The following is a 22,406-nucleotide window of genomic DNA, read 5'->3' on the forward strand; positions in this document are numbered from 1 at the left end:
GATTATGCGACATGTAAAATAATCCCTTGGGTATTCTTTTAACGTTGAAGGCCTTTGGCAAAATTAAGTGCAATTTGCTTTAAAGTTTACCCAAAATGCATCTATCTGGTGAGAAACTGAACGACGAAATTATCTCTTACACACTGTAAAAAAATTCCGAAACGTTACTGCTTATTTCCGTGGAACGTCTCGGCATTTCACACGTTTTCACCTATTTCCCCGTAAAAACAAGTATATTCACAAATAAGTTTCCTGAATCGCTACAAGTTGCACGCGTGCAGACTATTCACTGGTTTGTAAAATATTTTTAGCAACCGGTTTAAAGATTGAATGAGCGTGTTTATTAAGTGTATCGGCCTAAGGTTGCTTACGGCCTGTCCAGATTGACTAAGTTCCCACATGAGAGCGAAAATGTCAATGGATAGCTACAGCTTTGCAAGGCAGGAATTGCAGGTAAGATATATGCTTAATTCCTTCTTGCATAGCCGTGGTCGCTCTGATTTTTATGGAACCTTCTTGGTAAATTAGGAAGGTTCTAATCAGTTACACTAAACCCACTTAATTTTTCTAGAAGGTTCTAGAGATATGACTGGCTTTAACAGGGCAGATTTCTCACGTCTAAATAGTTTCAAGGTTAATTTCAGAATGGTTACTGACTATTAACGGAAAGCGGTCCTGGTTTTTCCAAGATATGTTACTGGAAGAAATTGGGCACATCAGCTGCCCATTATTTTCCAGGAACGTTTCTGAATCGTTTTTACAGTGCATTGACAGCTGCATTTTAATGGTGACAAATGAAAGACTAGATGTCTTGTCAAAAGATTGCAACGAGGTCTGCAAAAGGCAAAAAAGCCCCAAGCAGCCCCATTACAAAGATATAATGGAAAATGTTAAAGTGCAAAACACATGTTGCTGGTAATGTTCCTACACTGTAAAAACGATTCAGAGACGTTCTTGGAAAATAATTGGCGGCCGATGTGCCCAATTTCAACCCGTAACATATCTTACAAAAACCAGGAACCTTTTCCGATAAAAATCATTATCCTTTCTGAAATATTAGAAAAACTCCCCTGTTTAAAGCCAGTCGTGAACCTTCTAGACAAATTAAACATATTTGATGTATTTGATTTCCGATACTTCCCGATTTTCTGAGAAAGTTTCAGATGCATTACAGCAACCATGGTCAAAGCTACACGAAAAATACAAGCAAGAACCAAGCATATTTCTCACCTTCATTCTCTTGTCTCGCAAAGCTGCAGCGATCCAGTGACATATTTGCTCCTATTGGGAGCTTAATCAACGTGGACGGACCATAGTCAAGCTAAAACCGATTCACTTAATAAACACGCTCAATTTATCTTTAAACTGGTAGTAAAAATATCTTTCACACCAGTGAGAAGTCTGCATTCGCGTATCTTTTAGCCATTCAAGAAACTTTTTTGCGAAGATACTTGATTTTACGGGGAAATAGGTGAAAACCTCTGGAATCCCGAAGCGTTCCGTGGAAATAACCAGTAACGTTTCGGAATTTTTTTACAGTGTATGTAGTACAACTGATAGGGACACTTTCTACAGTTATTGTAGTAAACTGTTTGAGGTTATGCTGGGTATCAATTTGTATTCAAGCAATATGCATGCATAATATACCCCTTTAGTCCAGGTAAGGACTACTAAGAATTTTTGAGGGAGTTCTATAAAGAATAATCCTAGCTCTAGAACTGGCAGAAAAAGTCATTTTTAGATGACATAAAAGGGCTGAGGAAAAACCAATCACACCTTTGCATTGAAAGTGCATTCTTTTGAACAAGTCGGCAGTTTAACTTTTGGACGAATATTACCATTTTTATTACACTTGCTGGCACAAAAGCTCACCTGTATGTACAAACTAACTACTCTGCTAGAGCAAGCCCTTTTTTATGCACCAATGCTCTGACTGTTGCATTGCATTGGAATATGAAAATTTTAAGTCCTTGTTTCGATGTTTTTCGAAGGTACTTGTTCCACATGCGAGATCTTTTAGAAATCGAATTGTGGATATGAATGTTTATAAAAGCACTGCGAGAGAGATACAAAGTGGTTACGCATTCGATGTCAATTCCATTTTGTGTAGTGACAAGATGAATGCTCTAAACAGTTCAAAACATGTAATGTTTTGTAATGTCAAATGGATTTGTTGACATTTTGAATACGTATACGTTATGTTATATAAATATAATATTTTTTATTTTATTTTATTTTTATGGCTTTTATTTGATTGTATTTTGATTTACATTGTTACGGATTTCTAGTTACAAAAGTCCATAAGTTATTTTTAGCAGTTACTAATTTTTAGATTTGCTTTAAAAAAGAACCAAAAATATTAATATCGCTGTTGATTAGTTTTTAACTAAAACTTAAACCGCATTTCAGATTCAGCCAAATTATTTTGTTACTTCTGTTTACTTAGTCAGATTAGTTGTAGTCGGAAAACTTAACAAAAGATTCCGGACAATTATCTGAACGAGATTATACACAAATAAAATGATAAAATACATATTTCTCGAAATTCGTTATTCGGGGAAATAATTAAATTTTATTGCTTTTCAAGTAAAATGATGAAACGACATTTTAACCACAAGTTTTTTTTTTACATGTTGCAAAATCCAGAACCTATTAAATAAGTATTTTCTGAAAATAACTGCTTTAATTAAGAAGAGTAATTTAGTGGATTTATTTCATTAAAACGTAAGTTGACTCAACTGTTGCAATGAAGTTAATAAATATAAATATATAAATGTGCATATTTGTCTAAAAATGTTATGCAACGTCAATTAAAATCAAATGATAATTAAAACGCTTGACTTTAAATATTAAACAAAACTTGCTATGACATTGCTTTAGCTGTTTAATTGATAAAACTCTGCACTTAAGCATTGAGTTCTAATGTCTTTGGAATTGTGTTTGATTTATGTTGAAACTACTTTTGACTGAAAAGTAGGAATAAACATAACACTCTTTACAGGATATTATCTGTATCCAACGGAATTATGTTTGGAAGTCTTCAATTCCAAAAGAGTGCTTCAGTTCCCCAAATGTGGTAAAAAGTTGTTCAAAATTATCGTGTTCCGTTAAAAAGAAGGTTTTTTGAAACGAGCTAAGATTCTGTTCCAAATGATTGTGTTCCATTAAAAAGAAAGGGTTCTAAAATGGGCACACAATCTGTTCAGAATTAATGTGTTCCATTAAAAAGAAACTGCACTGAAATGGGCTAAGAACCTGTTCTGAATGAATGTGTTCCTTTAAAAAGAAAGTTCTAAACTGAGCTAAGAATCCGTTCCGAATGAATATTTTGTTTAAAAGAAAGTGTTCTGAAATGAGCTAACAATCTGTTCAAAATGAATGTGTACTAGTAAAAAGAAAATATTATGAGATGGGCTAAGAATCTGTTTCAAATGAATGCATTCACTTCAAAAGAAAGTGTTCTGAAAAGCGCAAACTTTATATTTCGATTATGTCCCGTTCAAGATATTTGTCTCATTTAACCTTCGGAACCCATTTGGGCGAACTTGTGATTTCATTAAATTCATTGGTATGAATATAATTTCAACGCCTTCTTTAACCTTTAAGAACACGGACGGTTTGAAATAACATAAGAACACGGGTGGCGTAACTCGTAGTCAGCATTTTTTAAAGCTTAGCTATCAATTTTCAAAGATTTTCATATCAAATACAATGTTTAGTAATGTTATAGAAAGAGCAAAGATATAATTAAGCGAACAGACGGACACAATTAAAATGAATACGATCGCAATATATCGTCACACAATATAAATTATCAACGTAAAAAATACGTACGTAAAAATTAAAAAGAACAATATAAAAAGGAAACTTTCGACTTTAAGCACAAGTACATCACTGAACGGACCTTGGAAAAAGCGTAAATAATGACCAGGTGTTGGTCAAGTGACTATTCTGAAATTCCTTGGTTCAGTACGCCGAAATTTAAAGGTTAATTACCAGTCAGTAGAATCTCTCAAAATGATGCTCATGAATGCTATATTAATTTTAAAGAAAGATGCACTATTAAATTCATACTTACATCTATAAAACCTTAATATGTATGATGAAAACATGCAAATTTATGGTTAAGTTGCATTTTTTGAAAACAAAAAACAAATTTTCGTAAAAAACGGTTGCATCATTGTAGTGTTGACTCATACCATCTTAAAAAAAATCAAAATCCTGACTACCAAGCGGCGGTATATTATTAGCTTCTCAGTCGTGACTACTGTTTTCAGACATTGTTGATACATTTGGTTGGGGACACATTGATAAAGTGTATCAATGTAATACAATCTACCGAATTACAGTGAAATCTCGTTACAGCAAAGTTCAAGGGACTGCAAATTTTGTTCATTGTATAGGGAATTCCGTTCTAATGAAGTTCTAGCATTATAATGGTAATTAAATCAGGACTGAAAATGATTTTCGTTGAAACGGATGTTTTGTTGTATTGGTTGTCTCGAAATTTCCTGCAAAACGTGGTAATTAACTCTGGGATCATCAAAATGGATATTTCTTGCGCCCGTACGTTTTTAGGTTCTTATATTCATGTGGAGGGGCCGAAAAACAACTCAACGTTAATTTGGGAGTGATTAAGAGTAAAATTTAGGCCAAAAATTTGAGAAAAAATTTATTCGCTGTTACCATGTTTCGATTACTATGTAAAAACAAGTAAAAAAACTTATTTACAGAAGTGCTAATTCTTCATGCATATAAATTAGGTGATCAGCAGCAATACAAATTAAATAACCAAATACAGTTTGAAGAACAAACAAAAAAAAACATTTTTACTAATAACGATACAGCTTATCGCACAAAATATAACTTTTTGGTTTGTTAAGCATTGTTAAATAGTTACATTATGTGTCTTGAACATAAATTATATATTAAATTCATTTTTAAAAGGTAGTTCCATTCCGACTTAATTAAAACAATAGTTAAATGCATAAGATAAGTAAATTTTCAAAATGAGCCAAATTTTAATTAAAAGCATTTTATTTTTTCTTTTGTTCGATATTTTATTTGCACTTCTGCTTAAGCTTCCTATCAAATTGAATAAACTTTTACCTCTTTTCACAAGTATTAGCAAGAAAAAAAATTGAAAAGTAAAAATATTAAAAAGCGAAAAATTCTAAACTTTACACATAATTTCCGCTTCCTTTTCAAGAAAAGAATTTCTTCAGGTATAACAAAGACTTTTATAAATACCAAATTATCTCTTTTTCTTAGCGTCGAAAAGTTATAGTTTCTTAAAACTCTTTAAAATCTCATTTTTTGCGGACACGCTAATGCTTGTCACATTATAATTATAAGAAAATAAGATTAATTAGTTGTTCAGTAAAGATGTATATAAAGAAGATTTTTAATACAAATTAAAGAAATCATTACTTAATGGTTTTTCGTTTTATTTTCTGGCATTCTGTGAGTTTTTACTAATTTTAAACGTTCAAGTAATGGTAATTGGCGACTTACCGAAACTGTTGTAACGGAGTTTCTGCTGGTTAATGCAAGATTATTCAAAAGGTTGGATACAATTTCATCTGGCACTTTTTGAACTGGTTTAAGATCACCTTTTTTTTTTTTTTTTTTTTTGTATGTTATATTTCATGCGTCATCGTTACAAACTACAACTTGGAAAGTAAAATGCATAGAAAACTTTCTAGACGTGCCATTCAAGCTGAATGTTGTAAAATAAAGCTAAACGAAAATATATTTATTTGCGTTTAAATTGCATTGAATGTAAGAAAACAAGTTATCTAACGGATAAATAAAACATAATATACGTTTGTTCAGTTTCATAACTCTTTAGCATTACCGATACGGTTTGAAACCTTTCCAATAAATATGAACAACCCAAATAAATACAATTGTCTTTTACTTGCATTCCCTGAAAGAAGTAAAAATTTATATGAATCTGCTATTAAACGCACGTAATGCCTGCTTTAAATCGTTTCCCAAGTATGAACGGCAAATACAGGTACATTAAAATGGTGAGAAGCAATTTTCGCCCCATATAAACTTTCTCCCTACCCATTCCGTAATCTCCGGTACGAAACTATAGTTTTGAATACTTTCCATTTCGAAAAGAAAAATATTCAGTTTTAATCTACGCTTCGTTCGGAGAGCTTGCCGAAACTATCCCTCTAAACGTTTAATTGAATTTCCAAGGATAGTTACATTTTTCCTGCTACCAAATCAGACATTCGGGAAAATCAGGAAGTCATGCATAACGAAAAGGAAGCACATTAATTCTTTGAGTTTACTGCTCATGATTCACTTACGCGTCGAATGAAAGCTTAGAAAATTGTTTGTTTCCACGTGTATTTTAAGATAAGCCAAGCATTATCAATTTCAGCTTTGCATGGTTCTTAATATTTTACTTTTTAATGAATGAAAATGTGGAAAAACGGTTATTTTATGTATGTGTAAAGCAAATGATAATTTTAAGGCAAATAAGTCATATTAATAGTATTCTGCGAGATCGTAGCTCTTATCTTGGAAGGCAAAATATTTTTCTACTGCCTTTTGAAATAAAATCTCACCTTTACACGATGCATGGCCCCGCTGAATTCTTACAGGCCGTGACAATCGCTGAAACTCATGGCAACAAAGTTGGAGCTGCAGGAAACCCCTTTTTCCATTACGTTGCCATTGATTGATGGATGCAGGGTTTCCGTTCAGATCCTCTTGCGGTCAAAATGGGCGACATCCATTCAAATATAAACAAAATTTGAAATGTTGACTTGGTTGCTGCATCATGAGCTGCATCGGTTTCACATAGAAAATTCATAAATTGTCAAGACCCGTTAAGCGTCAGTGCCATCTAGTGGGACGACGCACAATGCTTCTTAGTTGAATAAACTTTCAAACGGACGGTTATCTGAAAGTGTAACCAGGTACAGTTATAGGAAAAAAAACGAAACACTCGATCGTATTCAAAGACTATTGACACTAGAGACACGTGTGAGGTGTCACTGTTTCAGGAATAAAAAGTTCTACATAATTATGTTAAAAAATTGTCGTTAAGGGGTCGTCTTCATATTAAAACGAGCATCAACTTCAAATTTTTCAATGAGAATCCCCTTTTTTTATCACATATTTGTGATCAGCACCCTTTTTTTACTTTGTACGCAAAGTTTTGTTTAATTCGATTCAGCCGTTACTTCAGAATCGAGTTTTGAAAAATTCCTCCTGTAATGTTAAAACGTATTTTGATATTTTTACTCATAACACAAAAACTAGATTGGGCACGGCAAAGATTGTTTTTTTATATCAAAATATGAATTGACCCAATAATAAAAACGCCCTTTACAGCACCTAGAATGTAATTTTAGTTTTTTTATGAATTATTTTAATATTTTTTGAAAAAAATATGATCTGAAACCATATTAAATTTTAACAGAAAAACAATCTAGACGAGCTTTTATGCGGGAATCCAAAATTTGAGCTCAAAATATTCAATAGTTTTTGCACTATGCTTAAAACTTCATTTTTTCTCACTTTAGGGGACCGTATACTATTTTAAAACATAAATTATGAAAGTTGGTTTCCTCGTAAAAAATGAAAAAAAAAAAAATGTTCAACAAAATAAGCAAACCAATTATAACGTGGATTTTCTACATAAGAGTTACGTCTATGAATTTTTTAAATGCATAAATTTATTCGTTGTCTCTGCAGAACAACACAATATTGCAATCGTCAGTTTTTTGTGGATATCATTCAAACGTCAATGTGTAAATAATGCGAAACACTACTTCATTGTTGATTAAAGAATATCTTATAGAACTTTTTTATTTAAAAGCTACACTAAAATACTTCTGTTTTTTTTTTTTTTTTTTTTTTTTTTTTTTTTTTTTTTTTTTTTTTTTTTTTTTTTTTTAGCAATCACCATTGCTTATTGCTTTTATTTGACTGTATTTTTCGTTCCTTTGATTTTTCCCACCAGCAACCTCCACAACATCACCGTCGACCGGGTCCTCACGATACTGCACCTCTAGCGAAAACCGTCTCCAGGTTTCGTCAATATCCTACACTTACACGCATACATACACGCACCTACATATATATACATATGTACACCTACACACATACACAAACACATACACACAACTACCCACACACTAATGACTGCACACAGACACAAACACATATGCCTATACACGCATGCACATACCCCCCCCCCCACACAACTACCCACACACTCATGCCTGCACACAGACACAAACACACGTGCTAATACACACACACATACCCCCCACACACAAACACACACGCCTACATACACACTCTCGTGATTGCAAAAAACATAATTTGAATTCAAGATGACAAAATTCAAATTATTATTATTATTTTTTTTTTTTGCAATAGACAGTGTAGAATTAATGGCTCTTCCCGGTAATAATTTGCTAAAAGGAAAAATTATTGCCTTGTCTAAATCGGGAAAAAGCACTCGAAAAATAGCCGACAGTGTTAAGTTTCGCCTTTAACAGTATCCAGATGAGTCAATAGGTAATATTTGCTCTTAGATAAGTTTACTGGTTTTCAGGAATTATTATTATTATTATTTGTAAAGTGTTTGAATAATTTTCAGTGTGGTAGGAGAGGAAATTTTAGTAGCAGTAGAGGACGGCGTGCTTTTAGCCTCATTCTGCGCGAAAGTAGTAGTTGTAGCTAATTGTGAACTTTTTTTTTTTTTTTGACTTCGTCAAAAATTTAACAAAACATTAATTTGCGTGTTATATTAAGTTGAGTTTTTGTCTATTCTTAATTATAATTTAAATACTTTTTTTTCTATTTATTTTCTCGGTCATTGTCTGTGCATTTCACATTAAAACTATTCTTGCAAGACAAAGATAAAATTTCAAGTTTTTTTTAATAACGTGGAAAAATATCGACAAAAAAAAGAGTTGTAAAAAATTATTGTTATCAACTACTAGATGCCTATCTTATTAAATGCATGTTTTTCAGAATTTAATATCTGAATATTCATCTCCAACTTTATGACACTGGCACTCTAATTCAACTTTCTGGTCTTACTCTTTAAGTAAACAACGGGCCACACGGGCCCGCGTCTCCACTTAGGTTTGGTTATCCTATTCGATGGCTGCAGTGGGTCCTAACAATGAGCACAACAGCCCTTCACTGAACACCTGGTTTAACCGAGCAATGAAGCAGGTGTCATGTCATTGAAGCCGAGAGTGCCTAAAAACTGGTGGATGAAGAAAATTTATCTCACCAGTGAGATGCCGTAAACATACAACAAATAAATTTACTTTACCTACCAGTTTATTCGCACTCTTAGCTTCAATGAGGTGACTTCTGCATCCCGCCCGATTAGTTTCGATTCCAGTCTGCGAAATCCGTAGCAAGGATGAAATTGTAGTCTCTGAATAGATTAAACTCACCTGTCGGGTACGCTTCGTGTAATATTGCTATAGGTGCGATAGCCTCAGGCTATAGGAAATGTTCATTTGCAAGTATATAGTACGCGAAACAATACCAAATAATAATAAGCTTTACATGAAAAATAAAACTATGTATTTTTGCTTTAGCCCTGGCTAATGGGCGGTAATTTAATGAAAATACTAAGCTTTGTTTTCATGTGTTAAGTTACAAAATCGGAGAAATGACAAGAAGTCTGATTTCGGTTCATCTTTGTTTAAGCTAAAATAACTTTTGTCTTTTTAAATTACGGGTTGGACCATCTCGAATCCCGTTGCTAGAAACAGCATTGGGACATTACTTTCCTAAATTGCTTTTAAGAGCCATTACATGTTTAACTAAAACCGTCAATTGTGTTATGTTTTTTTAATATTACCACGCATTATGATCTTTCGCATCAAATTTGGATTTGAAACAAATTTTCTTTTTTTTTTATTACAAAAAAGCCGCTAGAACAATTATCGTGTTTGTTCACAGTGTTAATTCATATAACCAAATTTTTACCAAATAAAGTTCGAGTATGAACAGTTTGCTCATTAACGGGTATTTATATTCTCCTGTTTCTGTTTTATTTTTCAGATTGATACTTCGTTCATTTTATGTATATAGAGCAAATTTTCACGGAATAAATAAACCTTGCTTCGCTCGTGTCTCCAATCTATTTAATGCTGCGTCTTCCCACGTTGTGTGGTATATTTTTTATATTTTTGTGTGCGATGACCCAAACTTCTGTCGATGTTCTGCGAAATTAAAAACGCGCAATTCCATTTGACATCAAAAGACTTTCTATTCATTCCAAAATAAACCTGTAACATAGGTGCAATACATTTATCAAACATATTCACATGATGATTCTAGGTATAAGGTTTGATATTTACATTTCTTTGAGGCTAATTTGCTGAAAGATTATATAAGCAATCCAATAGGTTCATATTAGAAAAGGCAAAAAGTTCCATTAATTTTAATTTGTCCTTATTCGATTTACTAAACAACGATCTATACGATGGACCAGTCAAATCCGGTCCGTCATTCTTAGGTTAATCCTGATAGACAAAAATCTGTAAATATTTTAACTTTTTTTTCAAAAAAAAAAAGTTTTTACCGTAAATCGCTTTTTGGCGCAACATTATCGTCCCAAAAAGTATCAAATTACGGAAAAAAGAGAGAATTTCAAAAAATCATGAATTGAGCTGGATAATCTCGTTTTTTTCTTTGTTTACATTCCGTTACTTGATAAGCCGTGACCTTGAAAGAAGCGTTTTCAATGTGGTGACGGTCCCTAAAACGTTTTTCGTTAATAACTCCTGTTCTACTGCACGGAATGCAGTGAAATTTCGTACCCTGGCTGTTTTTTTGCGGTCTAAACATAATTGTGTAGCAAAAAATAGGGGTTCCTATTTAAAAATCAAGAGTTGGTGCTCGTTTTGCTTTGTATATGGCCCCTTATCAAAATTTTACCTACATAGTTTTAAAGAAGACTTTAAACCAAGTCGGATGACACCTTTGTTTCCCTTCTAGCATGTATAATGGCCGAATAATTAAAAGTGTTTCGTTTTTTTTTTCTATGACTGTACAAAATTGAAACAATTGTCGGATATCTTTCACACGCCAGTCAGTTGGTAAGCACTAAAGGCACATTGTTGTACCTCGCCGTGAGAAGGACGCAAGTCACATTATGGCAACTTTAAAGGAGATAAGAAAAACTGTTTTCGGCGCATATAAAGGATGAAACAAGCGCTTGCTTAACACTATTCAGTAACTGATTTTTTTTTTTTTTTTTTATTAACAAATTTCGTCAACATGGCTCGATGAGGAACAAGCTTCTGCAAACACTGCACTAATAAATGTAAAATTGCAATTTATGCTTGTCTTACTCTGAGGTACAGATTAGTCGCTACCATAATCATTTCGATGAGTTGAACGAAAAAAAGGACTTTACTGAGTGTTTGCTATACGCACAAGTAATCTAGTTGAGTCAACTCGGTTCAGTTTTAACAAAGTTGTAATAAACATATTTAACTAAGTAACTGGATATTGTGGGAATTTCATCGAGTGTGCGAGGCTTAAAGGTACTAGTGTCAGACACATATAACTTGCCATCGAAAATGGACATCGTTAATAGCTTTATATTTGCTTGTGCATTGCAAGAAGTATACTTTCCACACACACAAACAAAATAATAAGAATAAAAATAATAATAACAAATAAAACAGTAGAAAACAATAATTTCCTCACCCTTAACTGGGAAAGTGATTTTTTAAGTAGCTTAGGTGGAGATGTAGAGTGTAATTAACCGAAACCATATATGTGTTGCGTAATTAATAAAATTAAGCGAATTAAAGGTTGAAATATTAAAATGTTGTTAATTGTTAAAATGTTATTGTCCTATTTATGTGCATAGATGCTAGTGAAATAGTTCCGTGACACAATTAGGCATATACTGCTGTATGAAGAAAAATTGTATTAACTGCACCTTCTTTACTTTTGCATTATTTCATTTAATGTTCTTTTGCTTAATTGTGCAAGCTTTCTTACTTGGTTTCCTCTGAAAATAAATCACGAAAAAAAAAAACGTCAACGTGTAAAATTTAAGTCTTGTTAGTATGGAATTCAAAACTTGTTTTTTTTTTTTTTTTGCAAATATCTCAAAACCTTTTTTTTCTGCAGATAATGCTCATTACCTTTCCACCGCAGTACAAAGCCAATATGAAGCACTGAGAAGCAAAGGGATGAAAGTGACAAAATTAAAAATTTGGAGATAGCCAGTACAAATGGTAGAGGAACCTCTCCTCTGTTTTAAAGCAAAAGATAGTACTAGCAGCCCGGGTAGTTGATGTAATACATCATGATTTAGAAAAACGTGTCAATAAAAGCCTACCTTGGACCCCAACTTTAAACGCGTTTTACTCAAAACTTGAAAATGTCCACAAACATCCCTGTCCTTCTCACTGCCTCATATGTAGCGTAATTAAGTCCAACTCTTAAAGTGTTAAAATCACCTGTCATGACCAAGTAAGGATTAAAGTGCATATCATTTTACTATAAATTTTAACAGCAAACGTTCTAAAACATTGTTATTGTTTTAAGCATTCAAAAGGAACCAGGTAAAAAAAATATTCCAACAAAAATGTTGCTTAAAATGACAATACCAGTAGCTTTGAACCCGCTCACTACAATTGGGACAGTTGGTACATTGGGGTAAGCTTTATCAAACAGTTAGGCTAGCTTATAGCTCGTATTTACGGCTCCTGGGTAAGGAGCTAAATAGTCATTTCTGCCTTAACTTTAGGTTCAACAGGCCATAGAATGCTCTTCCGGGCGGCTACAGCCAGCGAGCTGTGTTTTTGAATTTGCCATTGACTTTAAATTCGATACTAGCTATACATTTGTTTATAATGTTTTAAATTTAATATTTTTAATGAAGCAGACAAATCTGTTATTCTTTAAGGGGAAGTATTTAAGTAAGCGCGATCCAAAAAAATATTGGTGGTTCAACTATTTAATATACTCTTTTAATGATTGAACTTCTGGTAATTTTTTTAAGCAGTTTTAAAATGCAAAAGTTTATTATTTAGAAGGAAAAAAAAAACAATACGATCTTTTAAAAAAAGTAAAAATCAGTCCCAAACTCAAGTGAACAAAAATCAGATTCTGAAAAAATGTGTGTGTGTATTTTTTTTTCAAGGTTTTGCCTTGTCAACAAATGAACCGATTGATACGAGCAATGCGTTATTTTCTACCAGATACAACTGGTTAAATTACTGTCCACACTTTATTGTATTTGTTGAATGCATCCTACAAATTTACGTCACAAAATATAATTACACCTTCTTCCATCAATTGTTTTATTTGAAGAGTTCCTCATTTATTTTCCGCAATACAGTTTTTCAGAATAAATAATTATGAAGAAGTAATTGCATATTTTTTTTTTTATCTTTGTGCAGTTCTTTTGTTGATTTTTGCTGAATCACTCAATTGTACGCATGCATTTCTAATATGTTAGGAAAGCATAATTATGTTTTTCTTTGTCCATGATAATTGTTTTTGCATTTTGCAAGTTTCTTCATATTCTTCATGTCACGGCTCATTACTTTTTAAGATTTAACATCTGTCACAAGCTTCAGAAGCAGACGAAGTTACTTGAAAAATTGTATTGTTATTGTCATTCCTTCTAATAATGGGGCTTTTTTTTTTCCTTTTAGAAGATTTCCATATCCATTGATTGTACAAAGAAGAGAGAAGAACGAATTGATTGCGAAATGTAATGCGTCATAACAAGTTCTTTTCAAATGAACAAAAGTTGCTATGTTTTGAATAAACCATGTTTGATTAATTAACAACTAATCATATTATTTGCAAATATTTTTTTTTTTTTCGAATAAGTCAAGTTTGTAGTTAAAATTATTTTATTTTTGGTTTTATGATGATTTAAAAGGTTAATGTAGTTAAAACACACATATTCAAAAAATAATCCAAATTCTAAGAACAATCAATTTGAAAAACATAAAATGATACACATGAAATGAGATGACATTATAAATGATTTGTTTTCTTAGCTTGATTTTTTAGGAACCCAAAAAGAGCACTTGGATAATGAAAAGTTCAACATAAACAACAGTTGCACAGAATGAGTTTGTCTGAAGTAAGAGTCAAAGATCTCAGTTTTTCTCAGAGTCCAGTAGAGCAACTGGATGTAATAACTGTCGGATGTAATAAAGGCACAGGAGATGCTGAACATACTTATTAACTGATCTTGGTTTCACTGTCTACAACAACATTCATCGCAATGAACTTAATTTTAATTCAACAGAGTAGTGTGTGAAACAAAGTTAAATATAGGGAAAGGTTACCACCAACGGACCGGTTCCATGACTAGACCGCGAAGATATTTCCCGTACCAGAATTTGTGCAGAGGCGGAATCAGTTTTAATAGCTTCCTTTGTCTGTGTTGCGCGTCAAAGTAAGTTTCTAAATTTAAAAACTCTTACCATCTATTTAACTTCTTCAACGCTTCCAAAAGTCGCGGGGCAATGAAATCATTTGTACTGAAGTCTTCAGATATTCCTTCGTGTAGAAATTGTGACACAAACACTTGAACTTTTTTAACTTAGAAAAATTTAATAACAGCACAATAAACTACAATGTTAGTTGCAAATAAAAACTTGTTAATTAATAAACACAACATAATGAAGATATCGGCAACGAACTCTCTCGAAAATAAAATCTCCAGAATTTTGAATATTACATACTGCTATAAGAACTGCTACGAGGTGCGCGAGTCCGGCTAATTTATTTAAACTTAACTACTCAGTTCAGTTCAGTTCTTGGGCGTTTTCCACACTGCCCACCTTGAGTTCAGGGCTCGGGACTCCGGAACTCAACTTCAATGCTGTCAGGCTAGGTGATGAACTGGTGGTGGTGGTGCAACACAAATCCTCAAGAACAGTCACAGGAGGGGTTTTAACTTTTGAAGCTCACAAGATGACACCGCTCCCAACTCCAGAGAACACAACTTTTTAACAGGACACCCGTTTTTGTCTTGACTTTAGCAACTCGCACACATCCATCCTTACTTGTGAACACTTCTAGAACTCTTCCGAGTGGCCAGTCAATTCTTTTACAGTTATCTGTCCACACGATAACTAAGTCACCAACTTTTAGAACTGGAGAATTATTTCTATTAGTCACAGGTTGTCGCAACTGTCCGAGATATTCCACTCGAAATCTCGAACGGAGATCTTTTCGTATTTTCTGTGTATACGCGTGACGTTTATTTAATTTCTGATGATCCAGCACATCTAAGTCTGGAACACCGATTTCTCTAATCTCTTGCAAAAACATAGAAGGTGTAATCGGGGTAAGATCTTGAACGTCATCACTAACGTAAGTCAACGGTCGCGAATTTATGATACTTTCACAGTCGCAGAGGACTGTTAACATCTCTTCATAATCCAACGATGTTTGACCCAAAACTTTTCTTAAAATTCTCTTCAAAACTCCTACTAACCTTTCCCAAAATCCTCCCCACCAGGGAGCAGAAGGGGGGATAAAAATCCAAGCAATAGAAGAAGCAGTAGTTTCATCTTGAATCTTTTTCCAATCAATCTTGCTTAATTGGTTTTTTGCGCCAACGAAGTTCTTTCCGTTATCGGAATAGATAATTGACGGTCTGCCTCTTCTCGCGATGAATCTCCTCAACCCCAAAAGAAAGTTATCTGTAGACACTGAAGTCAACATCTCAACATGAACAGCTCTAAAAACAGCACAGGTAAAAATCAAAATCCAAACTTTTGAGTTATCTTTGAGGATCAAGGGTCCTGCTAGATCTATTCCTAGAATTTCGAAAACTGATGCATCTTTTACACGATTTTCCGGTAAAACACTTTCCTGAACTTCGGGCGGTTTAGAGTTGAATCTTCGACACACAATACAGGACTTGATTGCCTTCTTAATGGTTTTCCGGCTCTTCAAAATCCAGTACTTTTCTCGAAGCGCTGACATAAGCAGTTGTACGCCACAATGTCCTAACTCTTTATGTTTCCACCGAATGAGACTAAGGACAACCGGGTGTTCGGAGGGAAGTACAACTGGAAGCCGAAAATGCATGTCATCATCTCTAAAAAATATCTTCGTTTTCATTCGAATTAAGGCATCGTCGCCTACGATTGTATTGATCGATCTTAATCTTGCGTCAGCATTTCTTCCAAAAGCTTCTGATTGAATTTGCTTTAAAATTACTTGTTCAGCCTTTTGAAGCTCTTTACTGTCAAGAACACCAAATCGTCTATCTTTTTTGGATTTTTTACAATTTTCTACAAATCTGTAAATCCACGCGGTGATTCGTAGTAGTTTAACGTAAGAAGAATATCTGTAGTAGTATTTTCCCTTATCTTCGGAGTTAGTAGCTGTGATTATAACTTTCTTCTTTTCTGCGTTCACTACTTCCATGGCAGGCAGAAATTCGTCTTTCGGCCAATATTCGGCAGATCTCTTCAACCAGTCCGGTCCGCACAGCCATTCCGTACGCAATAGCTTTCCTAAGGTACATCCTCGGGACGGAATGTCAGCTACGTTCATTACTCCTGGTACGAATCTCCACTGTTCAATTTTTGTCAGTCTTCTGATTTCTTGAACACGATTTTCTACGAATGTTGCCCACGGGCCTTCCTTTTTTATCCAAAATAGCACATCCATAGAATCTGACCAAAAGACAGTTTTTACGGCTTCGAGACGTAAGTCGCATATGATGGTGTTTGCTAATCTAGCTCCAATCGAACAAGCTAAAAGTTCAAGACGAGGAATCGTAATCTTTTTTAAAGGAGCAACTCTAGCTCTAGCGGCAATCAAATGACAAGTTACTGGGGATCCAACTTGTTCCACTCTAAAATATATGCACGTAGCATAAGATGTCTTGCAAGCATCACAAAAAATGTGTAAAGTTATGTCTTTAAGAGTAAATGGCAATTTGGATAAACGTCGGGATATTTTTAGACTGTACAATTTTGCAATCTCATTTTTCCACTTTTCGAAACGCTTCACTAATTCATCGGGAAGCCGAGAATCCCACGAAGCTTTGATTTTCCAACATTCTTGTAAAATTATTTTGGGTATCAAAGTTATTGGGCAAGTAAAACCAATCGGATCGAAAATTTGATGTGTAACGGACAAAATAGTTCTTTTTGTGATTGGTCCATCTATTGTTATTTTTCTGATATCGCACGACAGCGTGTCTTCAGCGGTGTTCCACAAAAGTCCTAAAACCGACACCGGTTCACTTTTTTCCAAGTTAGCGATTTCAGGAATTAATGCATTAATCTGCCAACCTCTAAGATCAAATTTTGCGGATGATAAAAGCCTACAAGAATGTTCACGGAAATTTTCTAATTCTGCTACGCTGTCTACGCTAGCCACACAATTATCCACATAAAGAGAATCTCTAAGTTTTTGCGCAGTTTCTTTAAGTTCATCTGGGGCTTGATCGAGATGGTAAGCAAGTGTACCGGCCAGAAGAAAAGGGCTGCAACTTACGCCAAAAACGACACGAGCGTGGCGATAAATTACTGTCTTTTCTGGATTGCCCTCTGCCCACCACAAAAAACGCAAAAAATCCCTATCGGCTGATTGCAAAGCTATCTGTAAAAAAGCTCGACGAATATCAGCAACCACCCCAAACTTTCCAATCCTGAAACGGTTCAAGATGGTAGGGATCAATTCTATCAAATTAGGCCCTTTCTCGATGCAATCATTAAGAGATAAACCTCCTGGTAAATAAGCGGATCCGTCAAAAACTGGACGAATTCTAGTAGTCGAACTTTCCTTAACTACTGCTCTGTGTGGGAGATAATGAGAAGAAGTTTCAGTTTTATTTTCTGAAATTGGAATTTTTTCTATTATTCCCTCTGTTTCCCATTCACAAAAGACATTTTCGTAGTCCCCTAAGTTTCTTGTATATTTAAGATTTTTTACCGTATTTTTCAAACGTTTTTCTGCCAAATTTTTATGATCATTTAGCAAATGAGGATCTTTTACCCACGGTAAAGAAACAATATATCTCCCATCCTCTTGCCTTCCTATTGTATCTCTAAAATGCTTTAACGCCAATTCTTGGGCTTCTTTTTTATTTATTTTCTCACTTGGATCATTTTAGGTTGAATATCTTCATTTGTTTTAGACATTTCAACAAAGTTCTTAACTTTTAAATACAAATCAAATAACTTCACTGCAATCCCGGCAGGGATGCCATGTTGCGCGTCAAAGTAAGTTTCTAAATTTAAAAACTCTTACCATCTATTTAACTTCTTCAACGCTTCCAAAAGTCGCGGGGCAATGAAATCATTTGTACTGAAGTCTTCAGATATTCCTTCGTGTAGAAATTGTGACACAAACACTTGAACTTTTTTAACTTAGAAAAATTTAATTACAGCACAATAAACTACAATGTTAGTTGCAAATAAAAACTTGTTAATTAATAAACACAACATAATGAAGATATCGGCAACGAACTCTCTCGAAAATAAAATCTCCAGAATTTTGAATATTACATACTGCTATAAGAACTGCTACGAGGTGCGCGAGTCCGGCTAATTTATTTAAACTTAACTACTCAGTTCAGTTCAGTTCTTGGGCGTTTTCCACAGTCTGAAAACAGTCTACTTCAGGGTCAAGTAGCTAAAATTACTTCATCATATTTTTGATCGGTCAGATAAGATTTCAACCATTATCTTACTAATTATTGAGATTTTCATTTAGTTTTTTAACATGCTTTGAATATCACTGATCAATTAAATATTAACGTAAAAGAGTGCCTTTTCAAGCACAAGTACCCATACTTCATGTTTTATCACGATTCGTCACAGAAGTAACACTTGTAAGAATATTCAAAATGACGCAGTTGCTATCATTGAACCAACAAGTGTTTTTATGAATGAACCACCTGACAAAAAGGTTCATTCATGAAAAATTGAAAATATTGTTGTAATTTCAGTTCAATTACATTTAAAAATTGCTCAATTGTTAAAAAAATATATAATAACAGTAATAAAAAGTTTGTCTGTATTTCATGAAAACTATATATTTTACTTTATTACGATTTCAAGTTAAACTTTTTACGAAATTGATTAAAACTTTAAAACAGAATAATAAAGTTTCAAATAGTTTTGCTGTTCCAAAAAAATGCAAAAATTAGTAAAATAAGGCCAGGAGTAAACCTTAGTCACGTACTAGAAAATTAGGAGCTAAGCCCTCCGAAAAAGGAACATAATTAGTGAATCATATTTTGAAAATAGAAAAGACATTCCGAAAAATTGGGGAAACTGGCCTTTCAAGAGGCTGAAAAAAATAACACGTCTTGCAGATTTAATTAAGACAAAAAGTATGTTAGTACTATATTCCCTCGTAGTTTTAAATTTAAGCTTCTGGTTTGAGTACTAAAATGGACAATAAGTTCTTTGAAATTTTAGAGAGCAAGTACAATCTTACGTTAAACGAAAAATTTCAAAATGGATTTAACAAAACTCCCAACAATTCAAAAGAGGTTGAAAAGATATCAGCTAAAAACGGTGTTGCACAATAGTGTGGACCTAAAAAAGGAAATTTTTGACAAGCAACTTCTAATAGCAAAAAAAAAAAGTTGTGTATTACCATCCTAAACATGGGAAAAATAATAAAATATTTATATCTTCCGATAGCGCATTGGCAGCAAAGTTTGAAAAAAAGGTAAAATATGGGCAATTTTCAAACATTTTTAGTAACATCCAAATGTTTAATATTTTCGTTCTAATACCATTTAAATGCCTCCTTTTAATAGTCTTATAATATATTTTTGAAAGTATTCGCATTCTTTTACAGTTTTTAGTTCGTGCATAAGTCACAAAATTACATGAAATCAACCAAAAATCGACGTTTTTAGCTTATTTTGTATAATGCTGTATTTCTTCTTTTAAATCCCAGTTGCATATATTTTTAACAGTAAATGTGCACTATACTGCTCTTTGCTGGAACTACTACAGTTAAATTATGTTGCATTAACAACCCAGAACCCAACCCAATTTGGTGGTTGCACTTGGTGTTCCACCTGCAGTTCCCAAGAAGAATGGTTATTGACAGGACTCATACATTTGTAAAGTAACTTACAATAATAATAACTATTTGGTTTTACAAGTTTCTAAGTTTCGATCAAGGTCTGAAGTTGGACTTGTGACTTAATTTTTGCACTGAGGATCGCGAGCATAAAGGTCTTCACATTAATCCATATCTTGTCTCATCTCAAAAAACACCTTATCTACCGATTCACTAACCAGTTTAATAACCCATTCTACAGCCGGAGTGTAAAAGTGGAATATTTGCTAATTTATGGCTAAAGCATAAACTATTTTTCTAAAAATAAATATAATCAACTTAGAAAGAACTCAGTCGGAAGAAATCGATGTTTTGGAAACTGACTTAAGAACCGAGCAAAGGTATATGATGAATATTGTTATTGCAATACAGAAAGGAAAATAACTTTGATCTCGGTTCCACAAAACTAAGACATTTTAGTCATTAGCTTTCGTTAACGTGTGCTGAGAGTGCAAAGGCTGTATAATATTTAACTAAACTACTAGTGGAATGAAGGCACTCGTAAATAATATCTTTAAAAATTATGCTTCTATGGTTTGATATAATTAAAATTTTAAAGAAAAGAACAAACTTCTGTGAAACATGGACCTGTACACTTATTTAAAGTTACAAAATCTAGAAGTCAGATGTGTGATAATCTTCCAAACATCGTGGATCTGGTGATTCAATGAAATGCTTAATTTGTTATTTTTGGAAAATTGTTATTGGTCATGGCAATGCACTAAATGCGAAATATAAAGAAGTTGGATTACAGTAAGGTATCTATAGAACTCAAAAAACTACCAATCAAGAAAAACTTCAAAAGCTATAAAAGAATTTTTTCGTCGATATTAAGATTTGAAGATTCGAACTACTGGCAGTTAGTTGACAAGTCAACGTGTTTACTTCCTCCGCTTCAGTGATGATGTAAAAACAAGGATATTATATCCTTTCTAGAATTCATACATGTATTCTTAAGTGTGTATTCTTAAAATTCCCATATCTCGCACGGGCAGTGAATGGATTGTGGACCTGTTAGTAAATCTGCAGAAATTTATTTGAGGCATTAGACAGAAGGAATGGATTTACATGAAAACCTTTATATTTTTCAAACATCAGTGCCAGAACTGAGTCTTAAGTCCAACTTTACACCTTGATCGAAACTTAGAAACTTGTTTAAAACCAAATAGTTATTATTGTAAGTTACTTTACGGGTCGTTAATGCAACATAGTTTAATTGTAGTAGTTCCAGGAAAGAGCTGTATAGTGCACATTTACTGTAAAAAAGTTATACAAGTGGGATTTAAAAGAAGAAATACTGCATTATACAAAATAATCTAAAATCGTCGATTTTTGGTTGATTTCACGTAACTTTGCGGCTTATGCGCGAACTAAAAACTAAAAGAATGATATATTTTCTAATATATATTTAAAGACTATGAAAATAAAGTACTTAAACGGGATTGGAACAAAAATTTTAAACATTTGGATTTTTATAAAAATATTTGAAAATGGACCCTTTTTTTTGCCCTTTTTTTAAACTTTGCTGCTAATGCGCGATCTGAAGACATAAATATTATTTTTTTATTATTTTTCTCATGTTTAGGATGGCAATACACAACTTTTTTCTGCTATTAGAAGTTGAATCTTAAAAATATCCTTTTTTCGGTCACCCTATTGCACAGATAGAGAAAATATCAAGTCTTAAACGAGGATTGATGACAACAGCTGTGTGTTGTGTCAGTGCTGTTTTTTTTTTATGTTCCTCTTATCCGAAAATAAAACATTTCAAAGAATAGATCTCTTTTTATATAAAATATTCTTATTTGTAGTGCTTATTGGTCGACTGTTCTAAATATTCGTTAGTTACGTTTTAATTTTTTAATTTGAGAATGTGGTACATCGATGGAAACTTGATGGTCCATCCATAGCAACCGGTAGCCATGAATGAACCACATGCACAAATATTTATTTTTATTTTTCATTCTTTATTGTGTCTATTTAACATGAAAAGCGCAAATTATTTTTAAAAGATAAATATGATGAGACTCCCAGGTGGTGTTTCTGCCTTGAAGGGGCGGTGGAGCCTGCGTGCACCGATGACCCGGAAAGCTATGCCGGCGGTAGCTTTGCTACTGCCGGCATAGCTTTCCGGGAGGAACTATATGGTCCGGTCTCCCAAACCGGACAGGTCGAAGGGTAGGTGCCAGACTAAAAGGAACACCCTGGTCCTCCAGGTTGGGGGTTGGGCGCGAGGCCAACAACCTCACCCCGAAAAACATATCTTGTTCAGAAATCTCAAGAAGCTAAATCCGGACGGCATCGAC

General features: G+C 33.6%; 2 protein-coding genes across 2 annotated transcripts in view; one reads left to right on the forward strand and one right to left on the reverse strand.

Annotated features, from left to right (window-relative positions):
• Positions 1-14,943: 14,943 nt before the first annotated feature.
• LOC129228535 (uncharacterized) lies at positions 14,944-18,810 on the reverse strand. Its single transcript, XM_054863216.1, has 2 exons — positions 18,807-18,810; positions 14,944-17,852 (listed from the first exon to the last, which is right to left on the reverse strand). Exons 1-2 carry the CDS (start codon positions 18,808-18,810, stop codon positions 14,944-14,946), a joined length of 2,913 nt encoding a protein of 970 aa, XP_054719191.1.
• A 3,434-nt stretch (positions 18,811-22,244) lies between these two features.
• The window catches only part of LOC129228537 (uncharacterized), a 124,227-nt gene continuing 124,065 nt past the window's right edge, over positions 22,245-22,406 (forward strand). Inside the window, exon 1 of the mRNA XM_054863217.1 lies at positions 22,245-22,278. Within this exon, the coding sequence (XP_054719192.1) occupies positions 22,245-22,278 (34 nt within the window). The remainder of the gene's footprint in view (positions 22,279-22,406) is intronic.

Source organism: Uloborus diversus, chromosome 8 (assembly GCF_026930045.1).
Source record: "Uloborus diversus isolate 005 chromosome 8, Udiv.v.3.1, whole genome shotgun sequence".
Taxonomy (NCBI): Eukaryota; Metazoa; Arthropoda; class Arachnida; order Araneae; family Uloboridae; genus Uloborus; species Uloborus diversus.